Source organism: Clarias gariepinus, chromosome 10 (genome assembly GCF_024256425.1).
Source record: "Clarias gariepinus isolate MV-2021 ecotype Netherlands chromosome 10, CGAR_prim_01v2, whole genome shotgun sequence".
NCBI classification, from domain to species: Eukaryota; Metazoa; Chordata; class Actinopteri; order Siluriformes; family Clariidae; genus Clarias; species Clarias gariepinus.
Window position 1 is genome coordinate 20195997 of NC_071109.1, and position 27459 is coordinate 20223455.

A 27459-nucleotide genomic window follows, 5' to 3' on the forward strand; every position below is an offset into this window, starting at 1 on the left:
TTTGCACTTAAGTTACAATGCACAACTGCCTGTGAGAGAGAGAAAGCTGAGTTGACTATTGCTAAATTGCAAATCTGAAATGACAAAGGCCCAATCTTCATGTTCATGGAGAGTAGGATTGTGCTGTTAGCTGAAAAGTTTTACATTTCTGACCACCTGCACAGGCGACAATCTAGTGGTAGGACAGAGGCATAGCTGTAAAATGGGGATGACTTGAATATTATCATTAAAAGGTGTTTGTTGCCTTCTGTTCATTCACTTTTAATGTTTTTTTTTTTTAAATAATTGTTACTGTGATGTTTAGATTTAATTAACAGTTTTCATGTTAGTAGCTTTGTGTCAGAAATGACTTTATGCAAGATAAATTTGCATTTGTATTCGTTTGCTCACTCTAAAAATGTTAGCGATAGCATTGATGGTGCTTATTTATGTATCTCAGTAATGGCACTTCATTTGTTTAGCAAATTTACACATGTAACGTTGTACTGAACATTTTGTATTTTAAAAGCCATTTTATTGATCCAATTTCATACATTGCTTTTCCCATTAAATTCCCATTTAATACACACATTAGAGTGTATTATTATATCTAAAACAATTGGTTTCATTTGTTTTAGATATAATATTCCAGCTAAAAATATATTATTCATTTATTTATTTAATTAAATAATTATTCCAGCATATTAGTGCTTATATGTGCTTGAAAGTAGAACCGTATGATGTTCTGCATGCGTTCCCCACTATGAAGGGGCAGTTTATTTCTTGTAAAAGTTTATTTGGCTCATGTTTCCTTCTTTTCTGCTGTCTTATTTGTTGCTTGTTTGCATGTCTTTTATGGCTATACAGGGCCTCGCTCCTCACAGAGAGAGCTCTCAGCTGCATCCTGCTGACTGTAAACCAGGAACATTTAACCCACATAATTATTCCACACAATGTCATGATGGCCCAGAGCTCATAACACACAACTCATTCTCCAGGGGAGCAATGTCTGCAAGCTCAGAGCAAAGCTCCAGAGACAACCTGTTCTCTGACACCAACACCAATGACTCTAAAAAGCCTCGCAGCTATAGCAGTTTCCCCAGTGCATGTGGCCCTGAGAAACCTAGCATCTCTCGCTTAGATCGCCCTAACTCACACTCCCCAGTTAGGGAGAGGCATGTAACCTCTCTGTCCATATGCATTACACCACGGCATCAGACAGAAGCCAGGTACACACAGACTCTGTCTCTCAGCCCCCATACTCTACCCAAAAGGAAGGAGCACCTGGAATCCCGAACAGTCTTTCACCCTTCACTGCCCCCTGCAGCCCAACAAGTGGTATTCACGTTTATATTCACAGTTGATATTCCATCATCATAAAAACACCCAGCATATTATTTTTTCACATGACAAAACACTAACACCATTCAATCATGTCATGTCTTAGTATCACAAGTCATTTGGATTTTGTTTAAATTATTTCATTTTGGTACATGCGCAAACAGCACTTACAAGGCATTTTTTAGATCCATTTACATCTTAATAATCATATATTTATCTTTATTTTATATTCATGGCATTTGTTACAACTGCAGAATTATTACTATTGTAATTTAAGAGTTTTACAATAAAAATCCACAAAAATGAAGATATCCTTTCTAAGTCTGTAATAATTCTGGACTAATTATTGTTCTGCAAAGTAATACATACAATACATGTTCTTTTATCCATCTAGCAATCTTTTCCTTAAGCAGATGAGTTGACCTTCGAAGCACTGTCTAATACATGGCAATCATCTTCATCAGTCTATCACTTTCTCCCACTGTTTCAGCCACTGATGCTCATATCCCACTCTCCTCTGTGTCAGGCCTACGCAGGACCACCACTGGCCTCCCACTCGCCCCCTCACAGGCCACACTTCTCCAGCAACTACACCTGTTCTAGGGCCTCTGACTACCATTTACATCCTTTTCCCCGTGGGACTCCCTATTCCAACTTGGATTCATATCCATCTCTGAGCGACTGTTCTTCTCGTGCTCAGAGTGTATCTTCTGTGGCCATGCTGGAAGAACTGAGCACATGTGGAATATACTCAGCGGGAGGTTCTGAGACCCCTTCACCTACCCATTTCCAGCTGAGCAGTTCCACTGACAACATGGCGATAGACTTCTCTACAGCTAGCTCTGCGAATGTAACTATTGCCCAGGACCTGGCTTTCTGAACACATCTCTCTATCTCTTTTTGTCTCCACTACTTTTACCTGCTCTGACTCCAAATGTCTAAATCTTTAATCATTTGACCATGTTAATCAACATATTCTCAACTTTAGTACATTCTCAGCATTTCATTACTTTAGTACATTCTTCTTTTCCGTTTTTTCTTAAGTCCCTCTATTTGTTTGTTATCTTTTGAACTTTTCCCACACATTCCCTTTGACCTTTCTCGGAATTTCTTATTTCGTTTGATTGGTTGGTGCCCTTCCTCCATCCATTGCTCTTTCTCCCTCCCCATTCACTCTCTCCTGCCTTCTTTTATTTAAAATTCAAAGACTTAATCCACAGACACCAACCACCCCGTGATTCACTTTGACTGGTTTTACCGCCTTTGGCCTCTGGAATGTTTGTGTGTTGAACAATACTAATGATAGTCTAGTTCCAGACTCACATTTACTTTTTTTCCTCAGGACATTATAAATGCATTTGCCTTTCAGCTTCCCTTAGTCTCATGTCGTAGTTTAATCCTGGGTTTGGATTCTTAAGTCTGGTTACTTTGTAGAGAGAACTTGGGTTTGGGTACAGGATGAGATCATGGTGGCATTGTGATTGTGCCTAAACAACAATAGTGTAGAGGGAAATAGCTGTAGCAAAAGCATACTGTACCACACCCTGCTTCCTCTCTGCACTCATATTCATTGTCCTTGACATTTTGTCCTTTCCATTTTCATGTAGTATTTCCGGATAAAGACTTAACAATGTAATAAACAGTATGGCAAAATCAGATTGTTATATCTCTCCATCTCCTGATTGTTTTTTTTTTAATTATTCAGTATTTCCTACACTGCCAATAACACATTTTTTGGTTCTTTCTTCCTTACATCTAACATTATCATTGGTACTCCACATGGTTTTGCAACCCTGTGATCATAAATAGAATGCAAAAAATGGTTTATTGCTAAAAGCGTTATTATAGAATGTAAAGGTCTTAACATTCTGTTCCATTAATAATTAGTTTTTTTCTTTAACCCAAAGGGACAAATGACTCTAAATGGAAGTGTAGGTGGAACTGCAGGCCTAAAGAGTCACCTCCAAAGACCCTTCTCTCCTTCCACATACCCTCCTCTTCCTTCTTTCAGCCCTAGTCTCACAGCCATGCAGCAGGGCCGGAGCACTCGTGAGTACAAGCTACAGGCAAACTGAAATGTGCTAAAGATTAGACATTTGTTTGTCCCTGTTGCACTATTCAGACGTATTTATCTTTTTATATCTGAAAATCTGAAACAGATAACCTTTAAGCCCATGGAAAGATTTATCCAGTTAAAGGGGAAAGTGTTTAAGGTTTTAATGTTTAGAAATATGTTCAGTAAAATGCAACATCTAAAACAAAAGAAAAGTGAATGTTTCAACCCCTGCACTTCATGATAGGTCTTTTGTGTGGCATGCAAAGCTGTAATACATTGCTTGTGAATGTGAAAGTACATCGACAGTTTATTCCACTGACAGGAAAAAGTGATGCTTCCTTGTTCAGTTCTCATCAGTTGATCTAGGTAATCCCAAGTGAGATCTTTGATAGGAAGTGTTTGAGGATAGATAAAAACAGGCTCTATAATAACTCCAGTATGGGCACTAGTATATGGAGGCAGATTTATAGATGGTGCATTGTGTTAGCGCTTGTGAATTTGATTTAATCAATTTGACTCCTGTGATGATTTCCAAATTCCAAACAGAATCACTGATTACTACTAACAACATTGTTGAGAATGTCAGCTTGTCTATCTGACCCAGGCTTTCCCCCTCCAGCTGCCGAGTCCATTTCTTCAGTCTATACCACTGTGGATTCAGTGACTTCTATGCATGCACCAGATGATGAGAGAAGAGGGACAGTGGGTAAAACTCCCCATTACTCAGGCACTGTTGAGGAGTCTGGAATTTCCATGGCCAATAGGACTGTAAGCAGAGTTATGTAGTTTGTGCTACAAGTTTCCTGTGCTTATATTTATAAAGTATATAAATATAATGTTGTATAGCCAATCAAATACTTAGGACTGATAAGAATGTAATGTACCAAGTGCATTTGTGACACTTCTTTTCATGTTTATCATAAGGGAAGCATTATTGAACATATACTTTTTCAAATGATGATTATTATTTTTATTATTATTATTGCAAAATAGTATTGGCATCTATATTTTTCACCAAAGACAGATTTTTGAGCCACTATCAAAAACATCTGAGAAGTTTTTTTGCTTGTTGTTTACTCAGACAGTAGACAGGCCAAAGGACTGGTACAAGAATATGTTCAAGCAGATTCATGTGGTGCACAAACCAGGTGGGATGGAATCTTTTACATAATGTTTTACTTGCTATTATAATCTAATGTCATTAAACTTTTGCGGGTCAAATGTAAAACATGTAAAACATGCAAAACATTAAGGAACTCCTGACATAAATCTGTATGATTGTTTCAATATAAAAAAAAAACATTCTATGGGTCCTTTAGTATTTCTGTAATAAAGCATTCAATCGATGGCTTCAGTTGAATCCCAGTGTATGTAGGGCATCTGCTTTGGCCATGTGTAGAAAAATCTTCACAAAGAGGAATTGACAAGTTTTTTTAAATGGTGCAATATAAAAAGTGCTTCACTCAGCAAACTGTGGATTAGAGCTGAATCATTATTGGAACCCGAGTGTGCTGCCCCACTAGTAACTGTCAGAATGTTGTCCTGGGGATTACAGAGGTTAAAAGGACTTGCACTGAGCAGAAGTGACAACTGATCCCCCTGATTATGAGCTTTACATTAGGTTTATTTAAAGTCTTACAGTACTGAAAAAGTGGGACTGTTAACATCATTGAGTTTGACTAATCCTTGTTGTTTCTGTTTTTACAGAGTTTGAAAATTCTGGCTCCCATACTGCCACTCAGCCTACTACTAGTAAGGGTGTGTGTCCTGTATACTTAATTGTAGAATTACACAGTCATAAGTAATTTTTACAGTTAGCCAAAGGTATTGTTAACACTTTTAGTAATTAATAATATAGTTTATTATTATTATTATTATTATTATTATTATTATTAATAATAATAAGCACAATAAAAGCTAGTTTTTTCACATTTTAACATGTGCAGTGTAACGTCCAACTGTTTAATAATTATTCATTATATAATTTTTTATGTTAGGTATTTTAATGTATTTGCAAAGTTCATTTGCAAAAACATATATCTCGGTTTCTATAAATTGTCAATTTTAATTTAAATCAATTAATATTTTTTCAATATGCACCCCAGGAAATAACAATCGAACTGGTGTGGGGTTGTCCCGATTAATTACAATATAACTCATCTGATTCAGAATGTGGCACATATAAATAATTATACATAGCAGTCAGTTTACTTTAACAGTTTAAATCTGTTTTTGCAAATGAAGCCCTTGAATTGATATTAAAAAAGAATTTAAAATTAATTTTATTATCTTTTTTTTTTTTTAGCAGAGAAGCATAGTCTAACTAATAATGTCCAGGCACACCCTGCATCTAAGAGCAGTACATACAGACCCATAACCAAGAGCATTTCTGATAATGGCACTTGTGGATTCAGAACATCCAGCTCCTCTTCACTGCCAACTTCATCATCAGCTCAGCCAATGTCTCACAGCCGTAATATCCACCAGAGTGGCAGCAGCACCCCAGACATGTGAGATCCACTGCCTTATATGTTTTATCCTTACTATTAAATAGCACTTTGTCTAAAATTTGAATGTAATGTTGAGCCTGAGTGAATCCAACAGTAAGATTATGCAGATTAGGCATAACAGCGTATAATCTCCCCAGCGTGTGTATTATACATCTAAGAAATTAGCATACATATTGTAGTTATTTGCCAAATTCTCATACTTTACCAAAATTGTGGTTGTTACCTTATGATATTTAAAGCATTTTATTGCTTTGCTTTTTATGCTCTTAGGAATCAATGGGGTCCTCCAGATAGAAAAGTGGACACTCGCAAATACAGAGCCGAGCCCAGGAGTATCTTTGACTACGAGCCAGGGAAATCCTCTATTCTAGAACAAGAGAAAGCAGTAAGTATACACAGATTTGTTGCCCCCATTTTTTAGCGCTGCACAGAGTTAAGGTGGTGTGTTCAGAGATTTGTATTCCTCTGAAAATTATACTAAATAATGTTAACACGTTGTAATCCTAGCAGGTCTCGTTAGATGAATCAGCCCTGAATATGTCAGATGTGTCACCTGTTTCAGACACCATTATTACTGTTAATGTTAATTATAAATGTTTATTAAGACCATCTCTTGATTCTTTAATAATCAGATATCCGACATTTAATACCAAGTCTTATATATACATATTTTATTATTTTAATAAGGGGTATTTCTAGGGCTACCTCATAGAATACTCAAGTACAGTATTACATTGGTACATATACCAATATTATATACTGTATGTTTGGTTCATGAGGGATCATAAATGTGGACTAATAATTTCCTCAACACTTGCAGTACATGATAACTTCTAATTAAAGACAAAGGTTGTTATTTTCACTATCAAGGATTTGTTACTATGAATACATTGTTGCCATCTACAGGAAATATTTGGAGATGCAGTAACTTGCATACATAAAAATGTGGTCAGTTATGAATTAGTGTTTTTAAATACCAGTTTGTATTGAAATGGTTTTCAGGCCTGATTTAAATTATTTGTAACGATTTATAATTTTTTTTTCACTTTGCGTGGAGATTGTATTATTGGAAAATAATTATAATTTGTGTTTTTACGTAATTTACGTAAGATGTTTACAGAATTTATGTAGATGATGGTTACTACATGCAGGTAGAGGACATTGTAGTCAGTAATTATGTTGACTGGCAAAGTGATGAAAAATGATCTGTCACTGCTCTCTGTTGGAATGGGAGAGGTACTGCAACTGCACCCAATTATTATTATTATTCATTGCTATTTAGGATATTATAAACTTAATATACCAGCCTTAATGGATATTCATATTTTACAAATTTTATCTTGTCAAAGCCATTCCATATGTTGACACTTGCATGGCCATTACTCTGTTTCATTCCTGTTCGCTTTCTCACCCCTTTCTTCTTTTCCTACTTTTGTCCATTCTACAACCAGAAGAGTAACTTAACACCTGAAGAGCTAGCTTTAGAGAATGAGCCCTGGTATAAGTTCTTTGCAGAGCTGGAGTTTGGAAGGCCGGTAAGTGTGGTGTAGTTGTGTGTGTTTGGTTTGATAATGCTAGCATGGCATAAACAGTGGGAAGATTGTTGGCCTCCACAGTAGTTGCCGTACTTCTATGGTCGGGTCTGGAATGACTGGTTGGATTGAGCAGAAGCAGTTAGGGGAGCTTTTTAATAATAAGTGACAATCGAGTACCAATTAATGGTAACTTGACCAGTTCTGCTCTGACCTTCCAACATTTTAGCCTTGTGTCCGATTGTGTAACCAAGTGCCTCTGTTCTTCACACTTCCAGCTCTGCAGAGTTTAGCACATGCAAATGTGACCACATGCATGATTACATGTTGCTTTGGTGAAAGGTGTAAGGGGTAATGGTAGTAATCCATAGTTAGTAATGTGTGTAGTGATGCTAACCCGTGTGCTGGTGTGTAGTGGCATGCCTTCTGATCTTTTTACTACAGTCAGGTAACTACTCCTTTTTTTCCTTTTCATTTCTGGCTCAACACAACTCCTCTTTCTTGCTCCTCTGGGTCAAGCCTCCTAAAAAACGTCTGGATTATGATCCAGAGAGTGTTCTCCGTATCCGTAATGAGGTAATGAGGGAGTGGGCAAGAGAATGAGTGACAAGTAAATGAATGAAAAAAATCAGTGGTGAGAAAATAAGTAGTGGAGCAATGAAAAAGCTATTACCCTATTGCAGGGAGATTATAAAATTGAATCCAAATGATTTCACAGCTACAGTATTTGTAGCCAGGATTCCATGAAAGCAAAATTGGCCAGACTGTCTGAGTGGGAGGGATAGAATTACTCTCTCTCCCGCCAATCGGGGTGAGTAACCAATCATGGGTGTCAGAGCTTATGTAGAGTATGTATTCTGCTGCCTTGTGATATAGGATAAACACATGCGGCTTATAATCAACACGATTTGTAGCTGTAGTATAATAGAGAAGAATTATATAGAGAGTGGAAATGCACAATGAACACAATTAGGTGAAAAATCATTAAAAATACAAAAGTATCTGATGGGTCGATTTTTGAATATGAGATAACAAATGCATACAGTAAGATGAATTATTGGTGCATTACTTCATTTTCCATCACCTACACATCATCCTCAAAAAACATCTTTCTATTTTGTTCAAACCAACAAATTCGAAACAAGATGTTACATACAGTAACATCTAATAATTGGTTATCTGTACAAAATGTTTCCATGTTCATGATGTCCTGTCCTAGGTGTTTTGTTGTGAGACAAGAGCTAGTTGGAGTAAGTCAATGATGTAGGCATGCTTCATTAGGAATCAAATGACACCCCATTTCACATACAGTAGGCTGTGTAGGTAAAATTAGCCACTATCACCCCTATCAGTTTAAAATAGGTAGCCCCTTTGTTTATGTTTACACTACTTACATTTACTACTTACATTTGTGTACAGATAAAGCAACCTTTCTAAATAATCTTATTTCTTTATAATTTAATACATCACCAATTACAGAGCCTGAATATAAGGACCATGAGATAATAGTCAGAGCTAGACCTCTACTGTAGGCGAAGCAGATGGGTGTCCACAATTACCCTCCTGTTTGGCAGACGGCTATAAAATCATACAGAGAGCTACTTAAAATTGTAGTTGGGCTTCACAGCCCTATAAAGAGTTTGTCTGTGAGGTAGGTGTCCTATGCTCCTGTTATTTATGTTGACTGGCCACAAATGTGTCACAGCAAGTGGGCATTCCTGCTACCTCACAGAGGCTACTTAAAAAAAAAAATAAACAGATGGCCAGCTCCCATAGCTTGAGAGAATAACTCCAGTTGAGTCTCCTCAGAGCTTCAGTAGAAGGGAAAATGGTTATTTACTCTAGCCATGCGCACAAGGAATTCCCTGCTTTATTCGACATCGAAACACTCGTAAGTGTTCTGCAAGCGGCTACGCTTTTATTTATTTATTTAGAAAGACAACACATATGGGATTTGAGGAAAAATGGCACACGTGGGATTTGGGTAAACTTGGTTAGCTTTACTTGGTGTTTTGGAAATTAATTGACCCTATTAAACTACACAATTAATGGAATTCTTTATTCTGTTTCAGACGTTTCTTTATCAGCCATCTGCGGACAGAAGCTTCGAACGCCCCTCGAGGTATTTATCTATTTATCTATTATCTATTTGTCACAGTTATTATTTATTTTACCTGACAATAAGAAATATAAAGATGTCTTATTGTTTGAATTAAGAAGAACTACAAAGATGTCTATCCTTTCACTTTAGGTTTTTTTAAAATACGTTTATTTATGTACAGGTATTGTATGACAGTGCAGTAGTTCTGAAAGTTTAGAACAGCTGAAAAAGTCTTGTTCTAGTGGACTGTCAGGGTGACATTAGTCATTGTCCTGTGACCCTCCCCTCTGACCTGACCACCCCTATAATTCTTTTTTAATTTATTAAGTTTATAATTTTTTTTTATCATTTTTTGCATTTTAACTGTAGGGTACTATTTCACCTGTTTTAAATTGTTTCCAATATTAATAAATAAATAAATACAGTAATTAATTAAATCAATATTGCACTGTTGAGTTGTATTTTCTAATGTATTGAGTAAATATAAGAAATAGTTGTTTAAAAATGTAAAAAGTAAAGAACTCTAATTTAAATAGTAAAAGTTAGATTGTAAATAATTTACTGTTTATAGAAAATTTTGCAATGTTTGAATTCTACAAATTCAATGAAAGCCAAAGATCTACTGTACATATTTATTAAAAAACAAATCATTAAAGAAATATTGGTCACTTATGTGCATTTATCTATTAAGTGAAAGAGGCCTGCTTAGTGGGGTTTTGTATGGCATTTGGATCAACGCTCATCCATTGGCCAAAGAAATAACATAAAGTATATTCTAGCCTCAAATTCTTTGCTACATTTGAAAATAACCTGTTTAATTTTTTTTTCCTTCCCTTATTTTTTAGTTCTGCCAGCGATAACAGGACAAGAAGGAAGTCGGAGCCCGTGGCCACCCAGTCCCGGCCTCAAACTTCACTAAGCTCCACACAGAGTGTTGGAAAACCAACAGAGACCAATGTTGATCACGTTCCTGAACCAGTCAGGACCACTAGTACCCAGAAAAAGCCCATATATACCCCTTCCACTTCCTCCCTGTACAGGTCAAAAGGTAGATATCTTTGAGGTTAAAAGGCAAGACCTTAAGGTTTTCTTTTGGTCGGTTTTCAGAAAAAATACTGCTCTGACTGCTTGAATCTTATTTGATGTTTTTACCTGTGTACATTTTTTGTTGTTTTAGTTATAATTTGTGCATGCTTTTTTGCAGTAGCATAGATTTTTTTGTTCCAGGAATGCATGGAAACTATATTTTCTTTTCTTTTTTTCAATAGTTGCGCTGCTGTAGCAAACAAAAATCCATTTAGCTATACAAAAGTCGTGTTAATGTTATTTTATGTCTCTCTTTTGCCATGCTGCTCATGATGGATATATGTATATAAAGGTGGGGATATTAGCACACTGCACTCAGCACATTTTAATGGTCAAAATCCTATCCATGATACCTCATTTGAAGTAGTCGCCTCATATGGAAGTAATGACCAAAAAGAAGGCTTATTCATCCAAAATTCAAACAATGATACCTCACATATTTCAGTAGCCACATTTCAAAATGATGTTCGAAATGAAGACCCAATCCATCTATCTGCCTCAGAAGACTTCAAGAATGGCTGGGAATCAGAACGAGAAAGTCTTGAGAGCCTTCCTAAACTCAGATCCTGGAGCTATGATGATCTGATCTCAGAGGATCAGGATAACGAAATGGGAAAAAGGCCTGAACGCATTGCCTCAGTGATTCGGAATGGAGAACAAAAATGTGTTTCCCTCAGTGACAATAGGAATATTGAGGAATGCAGAGAGCGTAACAACCACTGTTCAGCCCACACGGCACCAGGTTTCCTCAAATTGTACAAGAAAATGCACCACATCAACCGGAAAGAGCTTAGCAATAAACATGTTTGCCCTGTTAAAACCAGGATTCAGAATTATGAGAGCGAGCAGCAGAAGGTTCAATGCATGAACAGCAATGGTTCCAGCAGTGAGATACCACATGATATGGTACACAACAGAATCTCTGAATTTGAGAGTTTGATCCAAAAATCCAAATCCATGCCTAACCTTGAGAGTGAATGCCAGAACACAGCTCCTTCCAGGAGGATTACTAACCAAACTCGAAGCTATTCCATTGAGTCTTTGCTGGATGAAGAGCCACCAGCTAGAAATTCTCCAGAAAGACACCCACAGTGCCACAAGATTCATGCAAATGTGCCAGTTCACATCCAAGTATCAAACAAGCACTTAAGATACCCTACTGTGCAACAAGATTTCTCAGACAGTGACCATGATGCTGTTCTATCTGACGTTGTTGACTTTATACACCCCGAGGGCTCATCATGCTGCAGTGAAAGTGACTTTGACCACTGCTCCCTTACATCCTCTGAGAGCTTCTGTGGGTCAGGCCATCATCATCGCTACAACAGGCAGCTAGTGAGCTCTTGCAAAGGCATGTGCTCAGCCTCCCTCACACGCTTTACTACCCTGGTCAAACATGAGAGGGCCAAGAAAGACCAAAGTCATCAGTTGCATGTGGAGGAGGCGGACAATGGCCTTAACAAACTGGCTTTTCTGGTCAGCCCAGTGCCTTTTCGCAGAAAGAAGAACTCCCACGTACCAAAATCCAAGAGGTGCATGTACAGAGCCCTTGACTCAGCCCTGAAAGACATTTATGACCACATTTGCACTGAAAAACGAAGAGGCAGCCTGCCAGAAAACAGCATTCTCCATAGGCTTCTGGCAGAGTTGTTGCCTGAAGTACCTGAGAGGAAGTCCTCTCTTCAGGCTCTGGACCAATCCAGTCCAGCTCAGCTTTCCTCTTTCCACGCCCTGTCTGATGACGTCTGCAGTACCTCCTGCCACTACATAGACAACAAGAAGAAGAACCCTAATGGTCCTAGATGCTCTCAAGGTGGATTCTATTGAGCAGTCATTAATGTTATCATGTTCTCCCTTGTGTTTAGGCTGTCTTTCCTCCAACCACCCTTCATGAACTGCACTCAAAATACCTACATGTTTTTGTTTTGTAGAAATAAATGTTTTGTCATTTTCCATTCAATGTTTCATTGAACCATGATTTCACAGACAGGTTTTTGTTTGTTTAATAATTCACTTAGCGTGACAGTGTTTGCAGTGCCTTTGCTGTATAAGTGGGTCTTTCCCGAAAAAAGGGAATAGTAAATATTGCAGTCTAATACTCTGTATGCTACCACTGGATAGCTGACCTGTGATTGGTTTCCATGGTTTATGCTATGTTTTTCCATTTCATTTTACATTCTTTAATTAACCATAAGGGACATGAATCCTATTTACTGTTGAGCTTTTAAATGACTACTCCCCTGAGCATAGTGGCATGCAAGCATTTGGCAGAGAGAAATCGTCACCATGTGAGCCTCACATAAATACATTTGTTCCATGCTGGCGATCTGTTTACAGTGCTAGACTATAAATCTGCCTGAGCTGCCTTAAAGTCATTCAGTGGTATAATGCTCACAGAAATTATATCAGTGGCTCTGCAGGAACACAAGATTTATGAGTATTTTTGTTGTTTGGGTTGTAATGAATTATCCCATTTCTTCCAAAAAATGTTATGAATAATCACACCATAATACTCACCAGTTCATACATTCTGCAGGGAACTGTTATAAATCTTCCATCTGGATGAACTGAATCTCCCTCATTTTTGGCTTCTCTTTTCTCCCTAGATCAAGACACATACAGAGGTTATTCCTACCCTGATGTAGGCCGACAAACTCCACAGAGCCCGAGACCTACACCTGAACTCAAAGAGGTTAGTGGCCGAACAGAACGTTGCTGTTTATCAATAAAAGCTGCATTGGCATTGGCATAGCCTACCAACGAAAACAGAAGTTAAAAGATATGTAATATTATAATTTAAGTACTCTGCAGTTACCTTAAATAAATGAAATAGAAAAATAAGTGCATGTCAGTATAGAAAGGAATATATTTAATAGACTTTGTTTAAAAAAACACTCATATTTGAGCTGCGAAAACAGAAGCCAATCGACCAGTCAGTCTCCAGAGTAACTCTGGCAGGTTTTTCAAGATGCTTAAAAAAATTATCAAACAATACAATAATAATACTATTTGAAGTCCATCTGTGACTATTGATGCAAAAAGGTCCCACTGAATTTCTTTTATTTTTATTGATCGTCTTATTGTGTAGAAAGCTCCATTAGTAAAGTAGGAGTATCTCTGCCTGTCTCAAAGAAGGTCTCATGGTTGGACATGTCAGTGCATTCTCAGTGCTGATAACAATGAGGAGCTAATAGATATTTTTGCCAGCACCTTTGCCTATACAGTACAGTATTGTATTTACAGAAAACTGTATTAGTTTTCCATGTATTTATTTTAAGTATATTATCTATTTACTGCAGTTAACCTAATATACTGTATACATGGTTAGGGCAGTTTTCACTATTTAGGTTTTCAGTATTAAGGGGTTAAATTATTAGTTATGAAATTGCAGTAATTGTGCATGCATGTCATCATAATAGAAAATCTAATTCCTGTGTTTTTCTTATTTCACAGAAACTGCCAGCCAAAGCAATATATGATTTCAAGGCAGTGACAGCAAAGTAAGAAATTTTCAAAATTCGTTGTATTAATTACTTTTTAAGGGTTACTTATTGTTTAAGCAATAGATTTTAGAAACATTGTGCATGCCATAATAATCCTCAATTATATAAGAACATTTTATCTGAAACTACCTATGCAGAGAGCTTTCATTTAATAAAGGGGAGACTGTGTACATCACACGGAAGATAGATAATAACTGGTTTGAAGGAGAACACCGTGGGAAAGTGGGCATCTTTCCTATCTCTTATGTGGAGGTTTGTGATATTCATGCATAACTTAAACCCATGTCAATACCTATTATGATTTTAATATGCCGATTAAATGATTAAAATATTTATGCTCATTTTGCTGGCACCAGAAAATCTCTCCAACAGATAGACACCAGCCTGCCAGGCCTCCTCCTCCAGCCCATAGTACAGAGACTGTGGAAGCTGTGGCTCGTTACAACTTCAACGCTGACACTAATGTGGAGCTTTCTTTAAGAAAGGCAAGACTTAATGTTGTATAATATAGTGGTGCTGTTTGCAGATAGTAAATATTGAAGACATCATGAATTTTGATGAGTTTTAGATGTAAAACCTGGTAGTTTTTGTGAGGAGATTAATTCTGTGGATTTTTACGCCTGAAAAAAAATCCAGTGGTCTCAATTAAAACCCCTTTAAAATCCAAGTAGCCCAGATCTGTGCAGGCAACACAGCACAGGTCAGTGATCATTCAAAATATATATTTTTAGTTACTTGCAATCGAAGGTTCTACTGTATGTGTATGTACTGTATATACTTAATAGGGTAAAATCTTACCCTGAAACACAGGTGCTTGCATTTCTAATGCTTTTCCCTGATGTTTAAGGCTATTTGTAAATTTTTCTCTTTTAGTTTTCCTTTTTATTTGTAATTCTTTAAAATAGTCAATAATTGTATTGTCTCTAATTTTGAATGCCATCTTAAGTGTACATTGATTTATTCTATTCCAGGGTGATCGTGTAATAGTGCTGCGGCAAGTGGACCAGAACTGGTTTGCAGGAAAGCTCCCTGGAACAAACAAACAGGGCATCTTTCCAGTGTCCTACGTGGATATTGTCAAGAAATCTTCTGTCAAAGGTCCTAGCCAGCCATCAGGAGGCGCGCCCAGTTCTTCCAGTGACCGAATGCACAGCAGAGTAAGTATATGAGTGGACACTGCATACAGGCTATCCCCTGCTACTGTAGCTACAATATATTATTCAAGGTGTGGGAACATTTGCATAAGGAAAATAAATAATATAGGCTCATATTAACTTTCAACCCTGGTGTTAGAAACAGCTCAGTTGAGTTAAATATTATGACAAAAATAACATGTCACACAGTTGATTCAGTAGGGTACTTATACCCTGGATTATGGGACCTTGTGTGGCTGAGTGCCAATTACTAAATCACAGCAGCCCTGTAAATTATCTCTGTGTTAACTGTCATTAAGTGCACTTGAATTGTAATGCTATCTGAAACGCAAACAGTAGATGCTTGACCCTCTGCCCACTTGGCCCTTTAGCTCTTGCTGCACAATCATTATCGATGTCTAATTAAAAGGGATGTTCAAGTCAAACCGAGAACTTTTGAATGAAATAACAAAACACAGATATGAGATTAAACACTACCTTTATTTCTCTATAGTGCCCTGCTGTATTTACCCCAGTGTTTTACTAGTGCTTAGATAGCCTGCAAGGAGAATGTTTTCTCAGTATACTGAAGCCATGATCGGATTGCCTATATAACATATGAAATGCTGCCCCCCCAGGAATACCTTTAATAGGGAATTTCCAAATGTGGAAAGTACTTGGAGAGAAGCCAGGACTGTCCGGCAGATGTGGCACTAAATCCCACTCGGATTTCAAGTATTCTTTGTAAATGATTGTGTGTACAGTTCCCACATATGCATCCCTCCTGCAAGTTGGCGACAAGTATCTGTCAGTTTTCAAGGATTAAGTGTCTTATTCACTGAATTTTCATGAGAATGACTGCAGTGTTCATGACAAAATGTAGAATTCCTTACAAAAAACTCACAGCCTTAAAAACATGTGTGGGACCCAGTATTTATATTTTTTGCCAAATCATGTTTGTATGATTGGTTAGAATGAAATAAATTCAGTACACTAGGTTGTGCTAAAAAGGATGTTACTCTGTATTGCACAATCTTGACCTATATATAGCTTGTATAGCAGTACAGATTTACTGTCCTCTAACAATAACTCAACATGCAGACTTTATTGTCTAAATAACTCACAATGAAAATAAGTACACCCTAAGTGAACCTGTCAAAACTGTGTCCAAAGTGTCAATATTTAGTGTGAGCATGGCCTTAATCCTCCTGGGTATGGAATTCACAAGAGTGGTGAACGTGGTGTTGCTTGGATCCTCTTTCACTCCATGGAATGATTTTACAAAGCTGTTGGATGGTAGACACATGGCGCATCACCACCTTCCGCTTGAGGATACCCCACAGGTGCTCAATAGAGTCCAGAACTAGAGACGTACTCGGCCACTGACAAACACATGAACATGATGAATAGGTCATGTGACTTTGCATGGTTAAAGATGTACAACTATTATCACTTAGGGTGTACTCACTTTTGTTACTAGCTATGTTGAGTTATTTTCAGAGGACAGTAAATCTATACTGTTGCACAAGCTGCACATTGACTACTTTAAAATATTTACATTGAACAATTATGTGCTGCCAGGTAATGCCGGCAAGTTCTGCTGGTTACCACCGCAAGTATATTTTAGATCTGTGGGAAACAATGAAATGTTTTACTGTAAGTCTCATCACTGCCCCGTGCATAAAGTCTTCTGTACATGTCAACAAGTCAAACACCCCTTTGACTTGAACCCCCCTCTGGAGAGCTGCAATATCCAAGTGTTACATCGGCATGTCATTGACGATTGGATTGCTTTGTCCTTTGGTCAGCTGTTTCTAAAGAGTCTTCATAAATTGAGTGTCCATATTGAAAGTATACAGCATCTTAGCTCTGGTGGCAATTTATATATATATCTATACCATTGCCAAACACATTACCATATCAGTGTTATTGCCATGTCAAAAATAATTGAACGTCTAAATAGTATCTCAATGTTTGTCCACTAATCATTCCTTTCTATTAATAGATTATTGTCTCCATGTCTTTTTATCAATATAAGATATTTTAGGAGGTTCATACAAATTGTACATAGCAACATGGCTGCAATCCATTAATCAGTGTCCTGGAAATGCGCCACCACAAGACCATAACTATTAAAGCAGACAGACGGCTAACAAGTGCAGATTTTCTGGTTTTAAGTAAGCCATGTAGCAGACACACTAAGAGCTAACCAATATTAAGGACATGTGATCAGCAAACAGGCATAAACTAGACATTCAGTAAGCATAAGTCAAGCACTATCAATACAGGTAGATAACAAATGGCCTGGTCACAGACATGATGCTAGAATGAGATCAAACCAAATGAACTGAGTTATTTAAAAGGATCACACAGGTGTCTGGTAATTAGGTGGTGGCTGGACAACATCAGATCATCAGACAGTATTACGGGCCTTGTGTGGACCATGCAGAGGTGCAGACATTTTATATAATCTGTTACGGGAGTTTTTATTCATGCTTTAATACAGAATGCGAAGAGGATGCCTGGTGGTCATATTCTACACAGCACAATTTATTTTTTTATTTTGTAGCAACCGATTATTAACTAGACTGGTACAGTAAAACCTCGGATTGCGAGTAACGCGGTTTGCGAGTGTTCCGCAAGACGAGCAAAGGTTTTTAATAAATTTTGACTTGAAAAACGAACAAGTCTTGGTTTACGAGTACCGAGTATCATGTATCACGCACGCACTTCCTGTTTTGATGCAGGATCTAATGTTTTTTCTCTCTTTTGTGCTGCGGAATTGTGGGTAACCATTTTCCCCGCTGGGTCTTAGTGCGCGTCTCTAACTGGTATAATCAACATCCGTGCACGCGTGTACTGTTTACTATTACACTGTGACCACGTGTGCATACAGTATGTGTGTGTACAGCGCACGTGTAAAGCAAAAGCAAGTCTCATTAGAGAGTTAAAAATCCATTTTCTCTCTCTGCTCAAGGCTTAGCCTGCTCTTTGCCTGCTGTGTGTGTCTGTGTGCGCCTGTGTGTGACACAGACCCCTCCTACTTTTGCCTTTACAGACACACACACTCTTTCTCTCTGCTTTAAAAAGTAACACTGCTCTGTCGCGATTCTTTTTAAAGGTAAAGTTCTGGTTAATTTGTTTTACTTTACAGCAGTGATTTCGTTAGTGTGTCGCTCAATCGAGTGTTAAAGAGAAAAATCTGCATTTTCTTTGTGTGTGCGTGTGTGTGTGAAAAGAGTAGAGGAAGGTTATCTGTAAGACAAGAAGGGGGAGAGGGGAGCTTACTTTAGATCCACACACACACACACACACACACACACACACAGCGCCTGCGCGCATAAACGTAAACACTTATTTGTCAGGATTATATATTTTTTTAAGGTGAAGTGCAGGTTAAATTGTTTTGTTTTTACTTAATATTTTGTTAATTATTTTTATGTATTTATTTTTATTTCTTATGGGAAAATGACATTTGGTTTACGAGTGTTTTGGAATACGAGCCCACTTCCAGAACGAATTATGCTCGTAATCCAAGGTTCCACTGTATTAGGTATTAGCAGTTTAGAGTTTACAAAGCCGTAATTTATTTATTTTTTGTTGTTGTTGTTGGTTACGTTTTCCTTGTTTAAATAGCAGACAGCATATTAGCCAGCTAGCTTTCTCACAGGTAGCTAGAAACCATAGCACTTTTGTCTATTAATGCTGAAGGGCGCCACGTTTTATTGATGATGCTGTAATGTATACATACTGCAGTGTAATCATGATATGGCCAAGAGGGCCAGTCTGTTGAGGGCCACCTCTGAATTCATGTTGTTTTTAGAAAAATAAAGGGTATGCTTTTTCATGTTTCATTTATCAGTCCTCTGCCTTCTCATTTCTGCTCCTTTTTCTGTCTATGCTTTCCTTATTTTCTCTCTGTTTTTTCTAAGCCATCATCCGCACGGGTCATGACCAGCTCTCCCTCATCTACTCCCCGTCAGCACACCTCACCCTCCCTCAGCTCACAGAGAGCAGCTCATCTGCAGGCAGTAACTGGCGAGTGGCTTGCTCTCACCCTCGGTCTGTCTCCCTCAGGCACTCCTGCTCCTACACCTCCCCCTTTTCCCTCTAATTGTCAGCTAGATTATGAAAGGCTGGACTCCCCTGCTGCCCCTGCACTAGGCCCCTTACCTTCCCTCATGCCCTGCTCCTTAACCCCATCATTCAAAGAGGGTCACTTTCTTCCAATTAGCTCTCCGAAATCGCACATGTCACCTGAGCCCAGTCCATCACCTCAGGCGTACTTCACGTCAGCTTCGTTTACCCCATCCCCTATCTCCCCCACTTTTGACTCAAGCCCCAAGTGTGGCAGCATGATAGAAGTAAACACAAGTTCCAAGACTGGTCTGCTTGAGAAAGAGAAACCATTTTCAGAAAGCTGTGCTCTTGATAAGTTGGAATCTCCCAAATCTTGCTGTCCAATTGAACTGGTTGTGCATGAGCCTGATGAACAATCCTCATCCTCAAAGTTCCCCTTATCCTCCAGAGATATTGAAGAGGATGTGTGTGAAGAGCTTGTGTCCATCATCCAGGCCAGCCAGGCAAAGCGCCCTGTTGTGGAGGGAGCAAAGTGTCATAGGCTTGAGGTGCCTGCTTCAGAGGATCTGCCTAAACTGTTCATAGAGGAGGATCCACATGAAGAAAGCAGAGCTTATTCAGATTCACAGTCCTCAAATACCTTCTCTCCAGTTCACCCTGTTTATAGTGAGATGTCAGAACATGAGGTAGTGTTCGGTTTATTTGTGTGATTTAGCTAGTGTGTTTATACTAATAAGAGCAGAACGTTTTTGTGACTAACCCATACTTCTTAGTTGTTGCTAGATGCTGCTGTTTCACATCTCTAAATTCCTTTGAATTTAAGTCCATCATATCTTCCTGTTGGCAGGCTGAAGTCTCACAGAGTCCTCCCCCTATGTGTCCATCATCACCTATTTCTTCAAAGCCATTGAGTTCCACACCCCCTGCATCTCCCAATTTCCCCTCCCCCACCCCACGCTCCACCCCACCACCACTCCCTGGTGTATCTCACTCCCCTCCTCCTTCCTCCAAACAGCTCCGCTCCAAGGTCAAGGTAAAGAAGAGATGCTTAACAGTTACTTTCCTCAACAACTGTAACTCAGACACTAACAAGCCCTGATTAAAGTGGTGTACCCGCTAACATACAGTATATTAGAAGAAAATGTATTGTTCCCGGCTACAGCTACTGCATGGTGTTTCTGTACTACCAAAACAATTCCATAATAGTCATTGCAAATTCATAGTTTTCATTTGATATCTGTTTCCCTTTTTGTTCAGCCTAAATGTGTGTCCTTTAAATTAGCTTTGAAGAAATGCTCCTTAAAACAGAGTCCATTGTGAAGAAAATTAATTAGTTATAGTGGACAGAGGATGATGAGATGGATTGGTTATTCTGTTGTCTGTGTGGCCCATGGTGTGTGTGTAGAGGTGTCTGAGACAGGAGTTTTAAATGGTGTTTAAAAATATTTGCCTTCAAACAAAAGCACTCGCTTTTGAAGGTTAAAGAAATAATTAAATGCAAAGTTGCATTAGCCACTGAAATAATATCAAATACACTATAATTAAGCAATATCACATAAGAGGGAGTGCTTTGCAGCAATGTCAATTGTTAAAAAGGGAATTGTAAGGGAAATCAAAATGTCTGTGATTCCTTGTTTTCAGGGTTGAATGTAGGATGTACAATCCCTTCTTCCACACACCAAATAGAGAGGTATTTAGGATTTAGCCTTGTGTTAGAAGCTAGTTAGCTGTATAGTTCGCATTAGTCATAAACAGAACAAGGTTGGTTCAAATGCAATTCAGAATGACGTAAAAGAAGTGACTAAGGAGACAAAGTGTTTAAGATGTAAGATGATATTCAGTGCTTTCTTCCATAAATTGCTTCAGTGACTGGTTTGGAATGAAGCTGCTCTTTCCTGTGTCCAGAACTGTAGACTGTATTAACCTCTTTTCACCCATGCTGGCAATCTGCAGTTAGTGTAATTAACAGTTATTAGAACACCTGGGATCTGAGTTATGTATATACACTAGTTAAACATGTTATAGTTTATATCACCATTTGAATAACTGATGTATGGGGCATAGACAAAAGGCCATTTAAAAGGAAAAATAAACCTATAGTAGGAGTCTGGTATATTACTTATATACTGTTGCTTCAATAGTCCTAGCTATGTCAGACACAAATGACACAGGACTTTACGCTGCTTTCCACTCAAGTCGATACTGCACATAAAAAATGTGCTCAGAGTTTCGGAATCAGAAACATTTTTGCATATACAATATATTGTATATATTTTTGCATATATCCTTAAGAACTACTAGGTCTTATTTCTCAGTTATTTCTTAAGTCTATCTATGCGACCAGTATCAGTACTAACTTCTCAGTATATGTACAAAACTGAATATTCCGCATGCAAAATTACAACAATTATAAAATTTAGTCTGTAATTTGAATTTGAGTGCTTGGTTCATTTGAACATAACGTTTTCTAGACAACCAAACCACTGCCCCTGCAATACAGTATGTACCGCATATGTCTCTCTCTGTTTATTTTTGTGCGGGTGGTGTGTGTGTGTGTGTGTGTGTGTGTATGTGTATAAACCCTGATGGAAGACTCTTCTGGCTCTGGTTCTTACAGCCTGTGTTGAGGCATGATGTTGTGATTGTTGGTAAGCCCCCTCGTAGCCCTGTGATGTCTAGGAGGTCCTGTGGATCGCCTGTTAGAGGGCAACACTATTCATCGTTTCATAGGGTACGAAAACCTGTGCACTTTGTGGAAATGGATCGGTCATGTCTAAACTTACTGTACGCTAGTGTCTGTCATGTCAGACCTTATAAATACACTGTACATGTCTTATAACCTGTTTGTTATCGAAAACTAATGAATTGAGTTGCATTGTTTCTGCGCATCAAAGTAACTATTGGTACTGACACTACATTTTGCCTTCATGCATGATAAATTAAACACTATTCTAGAAAACACCAGAATTAACTAGAATGTGCTATTTTTTTTAACTATGATTTCAAGAGTCTATCAATAAACTAATATGAATATTACTTATACACTGTGCTTATCTGTACACTTTCCCTTTTTATATCATGTTCATCATATGACAGCAATAGTACAGTATGTGTTTATTGTGCATGTTGTGTTTGTGTGCATGTAGATTTTGTTGCACAAGCATCGGGGTGGCTGTTTGGTCTGAAGTTGCTAGCTGCTGCAGTCTGCTAGTGTGTGACCTGGATGTGTCTGCACATTACAAATAGCCTTTAGCTGAACAGCTGAAATGTGCATAAGGGCCTTTTCTGTTGTGTAGTGAGATGAAGAATGAGAACAAGTGCTTAGCCTACCTGGGAGTGCTTGTAGGAATGTCCAATGATTTTTCCTGTGTACACAGCTTAAGCAAGGTGTTCTCCCCAGAGCTAGACAAGTGGCTCATTCCCCCAAAGTCCAGCCAGACAAGGGGAGTACGGTCTGCATTTTTGGCATCTCAAACACGACTGTGCAGAGGGTTGAGCACAGTCTGGTGCAATGCTTAGAAACAATCCTTAGTCCCTGGTGGACCTGGATTTTATGTGTATATGAACGTTTAGTGCTGCTGTTCTTCTGTCATTTCACTTTATTTTAAACATGATGAAATCATTGTTTCATTCTGTGTAGTCATATACACATTTAATCCAGGCAGGCATTACTATATGACTTACTATGAGCTCCAGTGGATACCTTTTTATCAGCTGCGCATATAATTCAGTAAAGTGTGCAACCTGTTTATATTAGGTCTTTTCCTTTCCTCAGCGTCCAACACAGGATTCTCTGGAAGGTGGTGGAGAACCGTGAGTTGATTTAAAATTTCTACTTAATACCGAGTAATCCCCATGATCCCCAAATCTACATGTTTATTTTTGTTGTTGTTGTTTATTTGTTGTCATATTTCATTGGCCAAAAGATGGATCATATTGTATTGCTTTAACAGTGTGAAAAATAACTTTCTCCTATTCCACACTAAATATACCTTTTTGAATATACTGTATAATCCACCAGGTTTCAGGCCCTGTATAATTACATGCCACGAAACGAGGATGAGCTGGAACTGAAAGAAGGAGACATTGTTGATGTGATGGAGAAATGCGATGATGGCTGGTTTGTGGGTAAGTTTCACTTACAGGTTGTACAGTTTACAAATCACCACAAGATGGCACTGTTGTTCAAGTTACAATGGGCATTCAAGACAAACCAGGACTTGTGATGAAGTTTCTTGTGAATGAAGGCGTAAAACTAATTGACATTTACAGAAGACCTTAAGCGTAGTTCCGTGATGAGACTCTGGTGCAGTTAAGTATCTAAATGGTGCAGACATTTTAAAGAAAGCCTTACAAATGTGAATGACTATCCCGCCAAGGTGGCTCGGAGCCCACTGCAATCTTTCTTGTGAACATGTAGCCAGCAGAACATCTGACCCTTGAAAATCGATGGATAACTTGTGAACTTGGGAAAGAGATGCATCTGTCTACAGAAACTTGGCTGAAGTTATTGCCATAACCCTCATACAGTTCTGACCTCACTCTTAGCCAATTCCACATGTTTGGTCCATTATAGGGGTTCCTGTAAGGCCAGCATTTCACACATAAAGGATGTAGTCGGATCATGGTTCTGGGGTACTAAAAAAACGTTCTACCTTGATGGTATCCAAGCACTAGTGAAACGCTCTGATAAGTGTAATAATGGAGCAGTGGTTTATATAGAGATCAGAGTGTTGTTCTGCAATTAAAAGTCGCCGTTTGACTTGAATGCTCCATGTATATTTACTTGCATGAAATGCTGCTTTTAGAAGAAAATTGATTATAGGTATCCATGTATAGAATAACAATGTACTGTAAATAAGATCTGAATCTGTTATCGGTTATTTCCTTACTCACTTATTATTTTGTAACATTTTCAGGAACGTCCAGGAAGAGCAAGTTTTTCGGAACCTTCCCTGGAAATTATGTGAAAAGGATCTAAGCTGAGCTTCTCTCTGTGTTCTTCTGCAAACTTCTGCTGATATGAAGCATCAAAGAGTATATTATGAATGTTACCTATTTGTCAGATTAATTATATTACCATCAGCCCAATACTGCATGAGAAAAGTGGGTGGAAACTAGTCTCATTAGTCTTGGAGTGGATTGATACGTGCTATACGTTAGCTGAAGGACTGGAACCCCTAGATTCTCAAGCAATCAGATATAAACTTGGAATTGCATCAAAGACTTCAAATAATAGCTGCGTTGAAGGTCTATATTTCTAACATTATTTTTCACAAAAGAGATTTGGCATGTCTGCCTTTTACTAAAGCTGATGGATTTCAAAGGAAGAACCTAAAAAAGTGCCCTATTTATCTTTATTTATTTATTGAGAGGCATATATATTTTTTCTTGTTTTGGGGCACATTGGAAGGTTTAGAAAATAGATTTGGAATGTTCTGTTGTTTTGAAGACAAGGACATGCCCCTGCTAATCTGACCCTGCAGTCTGCATCTAATCACCATCTAGATTGACCAGTATTGCATGCAGTGTCATGCTGAAGTAAGATTTATTACTACTTTTAGCATATGCACATATAATGCAATTCAGAATAAACACCTTCTAATTTTAAATGGTTTCTGCCCCTCCAGATATTCCTATGAATATCTAAAGGATTTTTCTAAATGCCTATGGTATTTTTAGGTCAGAAAAAGTCATGTTTTATACAATACACAAGTCATTAAGATTGATTTTGGAGACTAACTGTGTGCTCTGCATACACTCTGTTGTTTATGGTATCATTTTAAACCACAACATTGCCTACTGCCTAATATGACTATTGAATGCCATATGATCTTGCACACTGTAATCTCTTATTTATAATTTAACATGATATACCTTTTATGTGATAGGGCCATTTTAATATGTATGAATCTGAGTGAAGTGTATTTTTTAAAGGAAATCTATTATTTTAATGCATTAGACAGAAGTGTTATTCTCTTTCAAACTTATAAATTATATATTTTGTTAAATTTTAATCTTCAGAATGTGTTTTGTTCAGGCTTTAAAATAAATTTTTGGAAATAATTTCCTTCCCAAAATTCTCAATTATCTCCCCCCACCCCCTTTTCTCCAATTCCCACCTACGAGCACATGACAGCTATCACATGACAGCTATCACATGACAGTTACTAACGGAGCAGGGTGCGGCAAAAAGCTGCTTCCTCAGAAACAGGTTTAGCCTTCACATCTTTTTGAAACTGCCCCACCCAGCTTTACACCCTTTCCAGAAAGCGCTCTCTGCCCTGTTATGCATACACAAGCTTACAGATGCCCACGATTGCCTAGTATTGTGCTGATTGACAGGGGATCTGCCATCTCACACACCATGAGAGCACAGCCAGTTCTTTTTTCTTGATTCTCAGCCATGGATGAAAGTGCCATCATAAGGATTTGAACGCTTGATCTCCCAGGGATAAGCAAATGCTTTTCTGTTATGCTACCAGGGAGCCCTCTGCCCCAACCTTATGGTTTGGCACAAGCACAGAAATAATCTAAATTTATCTGCAATAATGGGAGTTTTAATTTGATATGAGACATAAAAAATTTTTTTTGCAGACTTATCTGTATTCTCTTACAGTTTGGTTTACCATCGTACAGTTTTACATTTACTCATAAAGCATTGGGGCAAGACTCATTATTTTCTATGTAAAAGTCCCAAAATGTGTTCAGTTATTTTTGCCATAACAATGACACTGTTTTACTCTGAAGAGGACGACACTTACCACTAAAAGGAGCAATAAGCTTCATTATCACTGACCTTGACTAGTATTAAAGTTACCCAGTAAACACTGCAGTACTTTGTGTTAATGTCTTAGTTACATAAGAACTGTGTACAGTACTTATTTACTGTAAACTAGATCCCTAGTCTTCCAGTAGACGGTCAAGTTGCTATAATACTGTCGCCGGTGAATAAATGTCCTTTATGCAATTCAGTGTGGAATGTAAGACAAAACTCTTATCTGTCCAGGTAATGACGTGTCCAGGTGTTAACTGTGTAGAAAGTGGAAATGTGCAGAAATTGTATGTCACGCGGTTGTTATGAAACTAAATTTAGACAGTGTGGCACAAAGATACAAATCAAAATAGATTAATCGAATCAATATGGTTTATTGCTATTTGGACTATCATGTTAAATTTTGTATATAAATAAAGGTGCAGTATTTTGCATACTGTGATTATCTGATGCTGAGTAAATGAAATAAATCAGTGGTGTAATCAGATAGTACCACTTTACAGTGTTGAGATGTCAAATATGTACACTACAGGCCAAATGTTTGAAAGCAGCACCAGCAATGTAAAATACTACGAGATTTGGACAATATATATGACCATAATTCAGTAAAATATGCTGCTTTTGCTTTAATGAGTTAGACTTGAATTAGTTTTATCATACATGTTGCTGGTATAACATTCCAAGCCTTTGTAGGTCCTTTATAAATGATTATGAAGTTGTTTTTCTCACTGAGCTGTTAGACTGCTGAGGGATGCAATTAACATGTATACTGTAGTAGACCTTAGTGATCGATAATGAATGTCATTACATTGGTAAAGAATTCATACATGAAGGAAAAAAAATTACAGCTTGTTTCCACATGTTTGGCCTGTAGTATATATGTGCATATGTATATACTGTAATACTGTAGTTCACAGTGTCTTCCCATCTGTGTGCAGTATATGCAGTCTTCTACCAGGACATCATCACTAATAGCAATCTGCTAAAATCAAGGCCAATGTTTGTTTTTATACATTGTTTCCTTGTTTCTCTCTGTGGAACTGTACATTTAATAAATAGTCGCTAATATAATTTTTTTTATGTGATTTCTTCAAATAGATCTTGAACTTATATGAACAGCACTCTGGCACTAAGCAACTGCCGCTATCGAGGTTAGTTAGGGAAGACCTTCAGGTACAATGCAGTTTCTGAAGTACTGTATTACAGCTTCATATACAATCACAGGCCGCAGGTTTTATCTGTTCACTACACAGTGCTGATGATAAAGGTGATATCTAAAGAGAAATGTGTAACTCAATTTTGGTTCAACAGAACCATTTCAGGTATTATCATTCATTCAGAGTGAACAAATTAAATTGTTCTC

General features: G+C 37.8%; 1 protein-coding gene across 23 annotated transcripts in view; it reads left to right on the plus strand.

The window, feature by feature from the left end:
• Window positions 1–27167, plus strand: part of sorbs2b (sorbin and SH3 domain containing 2b) — a 50842-nt gene extending 23675 nt beyond the window's left edge. For 11 of the 23 annotated variants that reach the window (XM_053505607.1, XM_053505603.1, XM_053505613.1 and 8 more), the window contains 21 exons: window positions 847–1317; window positions 1847–2170; window positions 3228–3369; window positions 3981–4144; window positions 4458–4524; window positions 5084–5134; window positions 5682–5886; window positions 6157–6271; window positions 7338–7421; window positions 7938–7994; window positions 9491–9540; window positions 10365–10567; window positions 13212–13297; window positions 14059–14105; window positions 14246–14360; window positions 14465–14593; window positions 15080–15265; window positions 19174–20007; window positions 20169–20354; window positions 21939–22052; window positions 22699–23082. In XM_053505607.1, the coding sequence (XP_053361582.1) occupies window positions 847–1317; window positions 1847–2170; window positions 3228–3369; window positions 3981–4144; window positions 4458–4524; window positions 5084–5134; window positions 5682–5886; window positions 6157–6271; window positions 7338–7421; window positions 7938–7994; window positions 9491–9540; window positions 10365–10567; window positions 13212–13297; window positions 14059–14105; window positions 14246–14360; window positions 14465–14593; window positions 15080–15265; window positions 19174–20007; window positions 20169–20354; window positions 21939–22052; window positions 22699–22929 (3861 nt within the window). In that variant the 3' untranslated portion in view covers window positions 22930–23082. The other 12 variants (XM_053505609.1, XM_053505617.1, XM_053505604.1 and 9 more) reach the window with 12 other exon arrangements.
• Window positions 27168–27459: the final 292 nt, after the last annotated feature.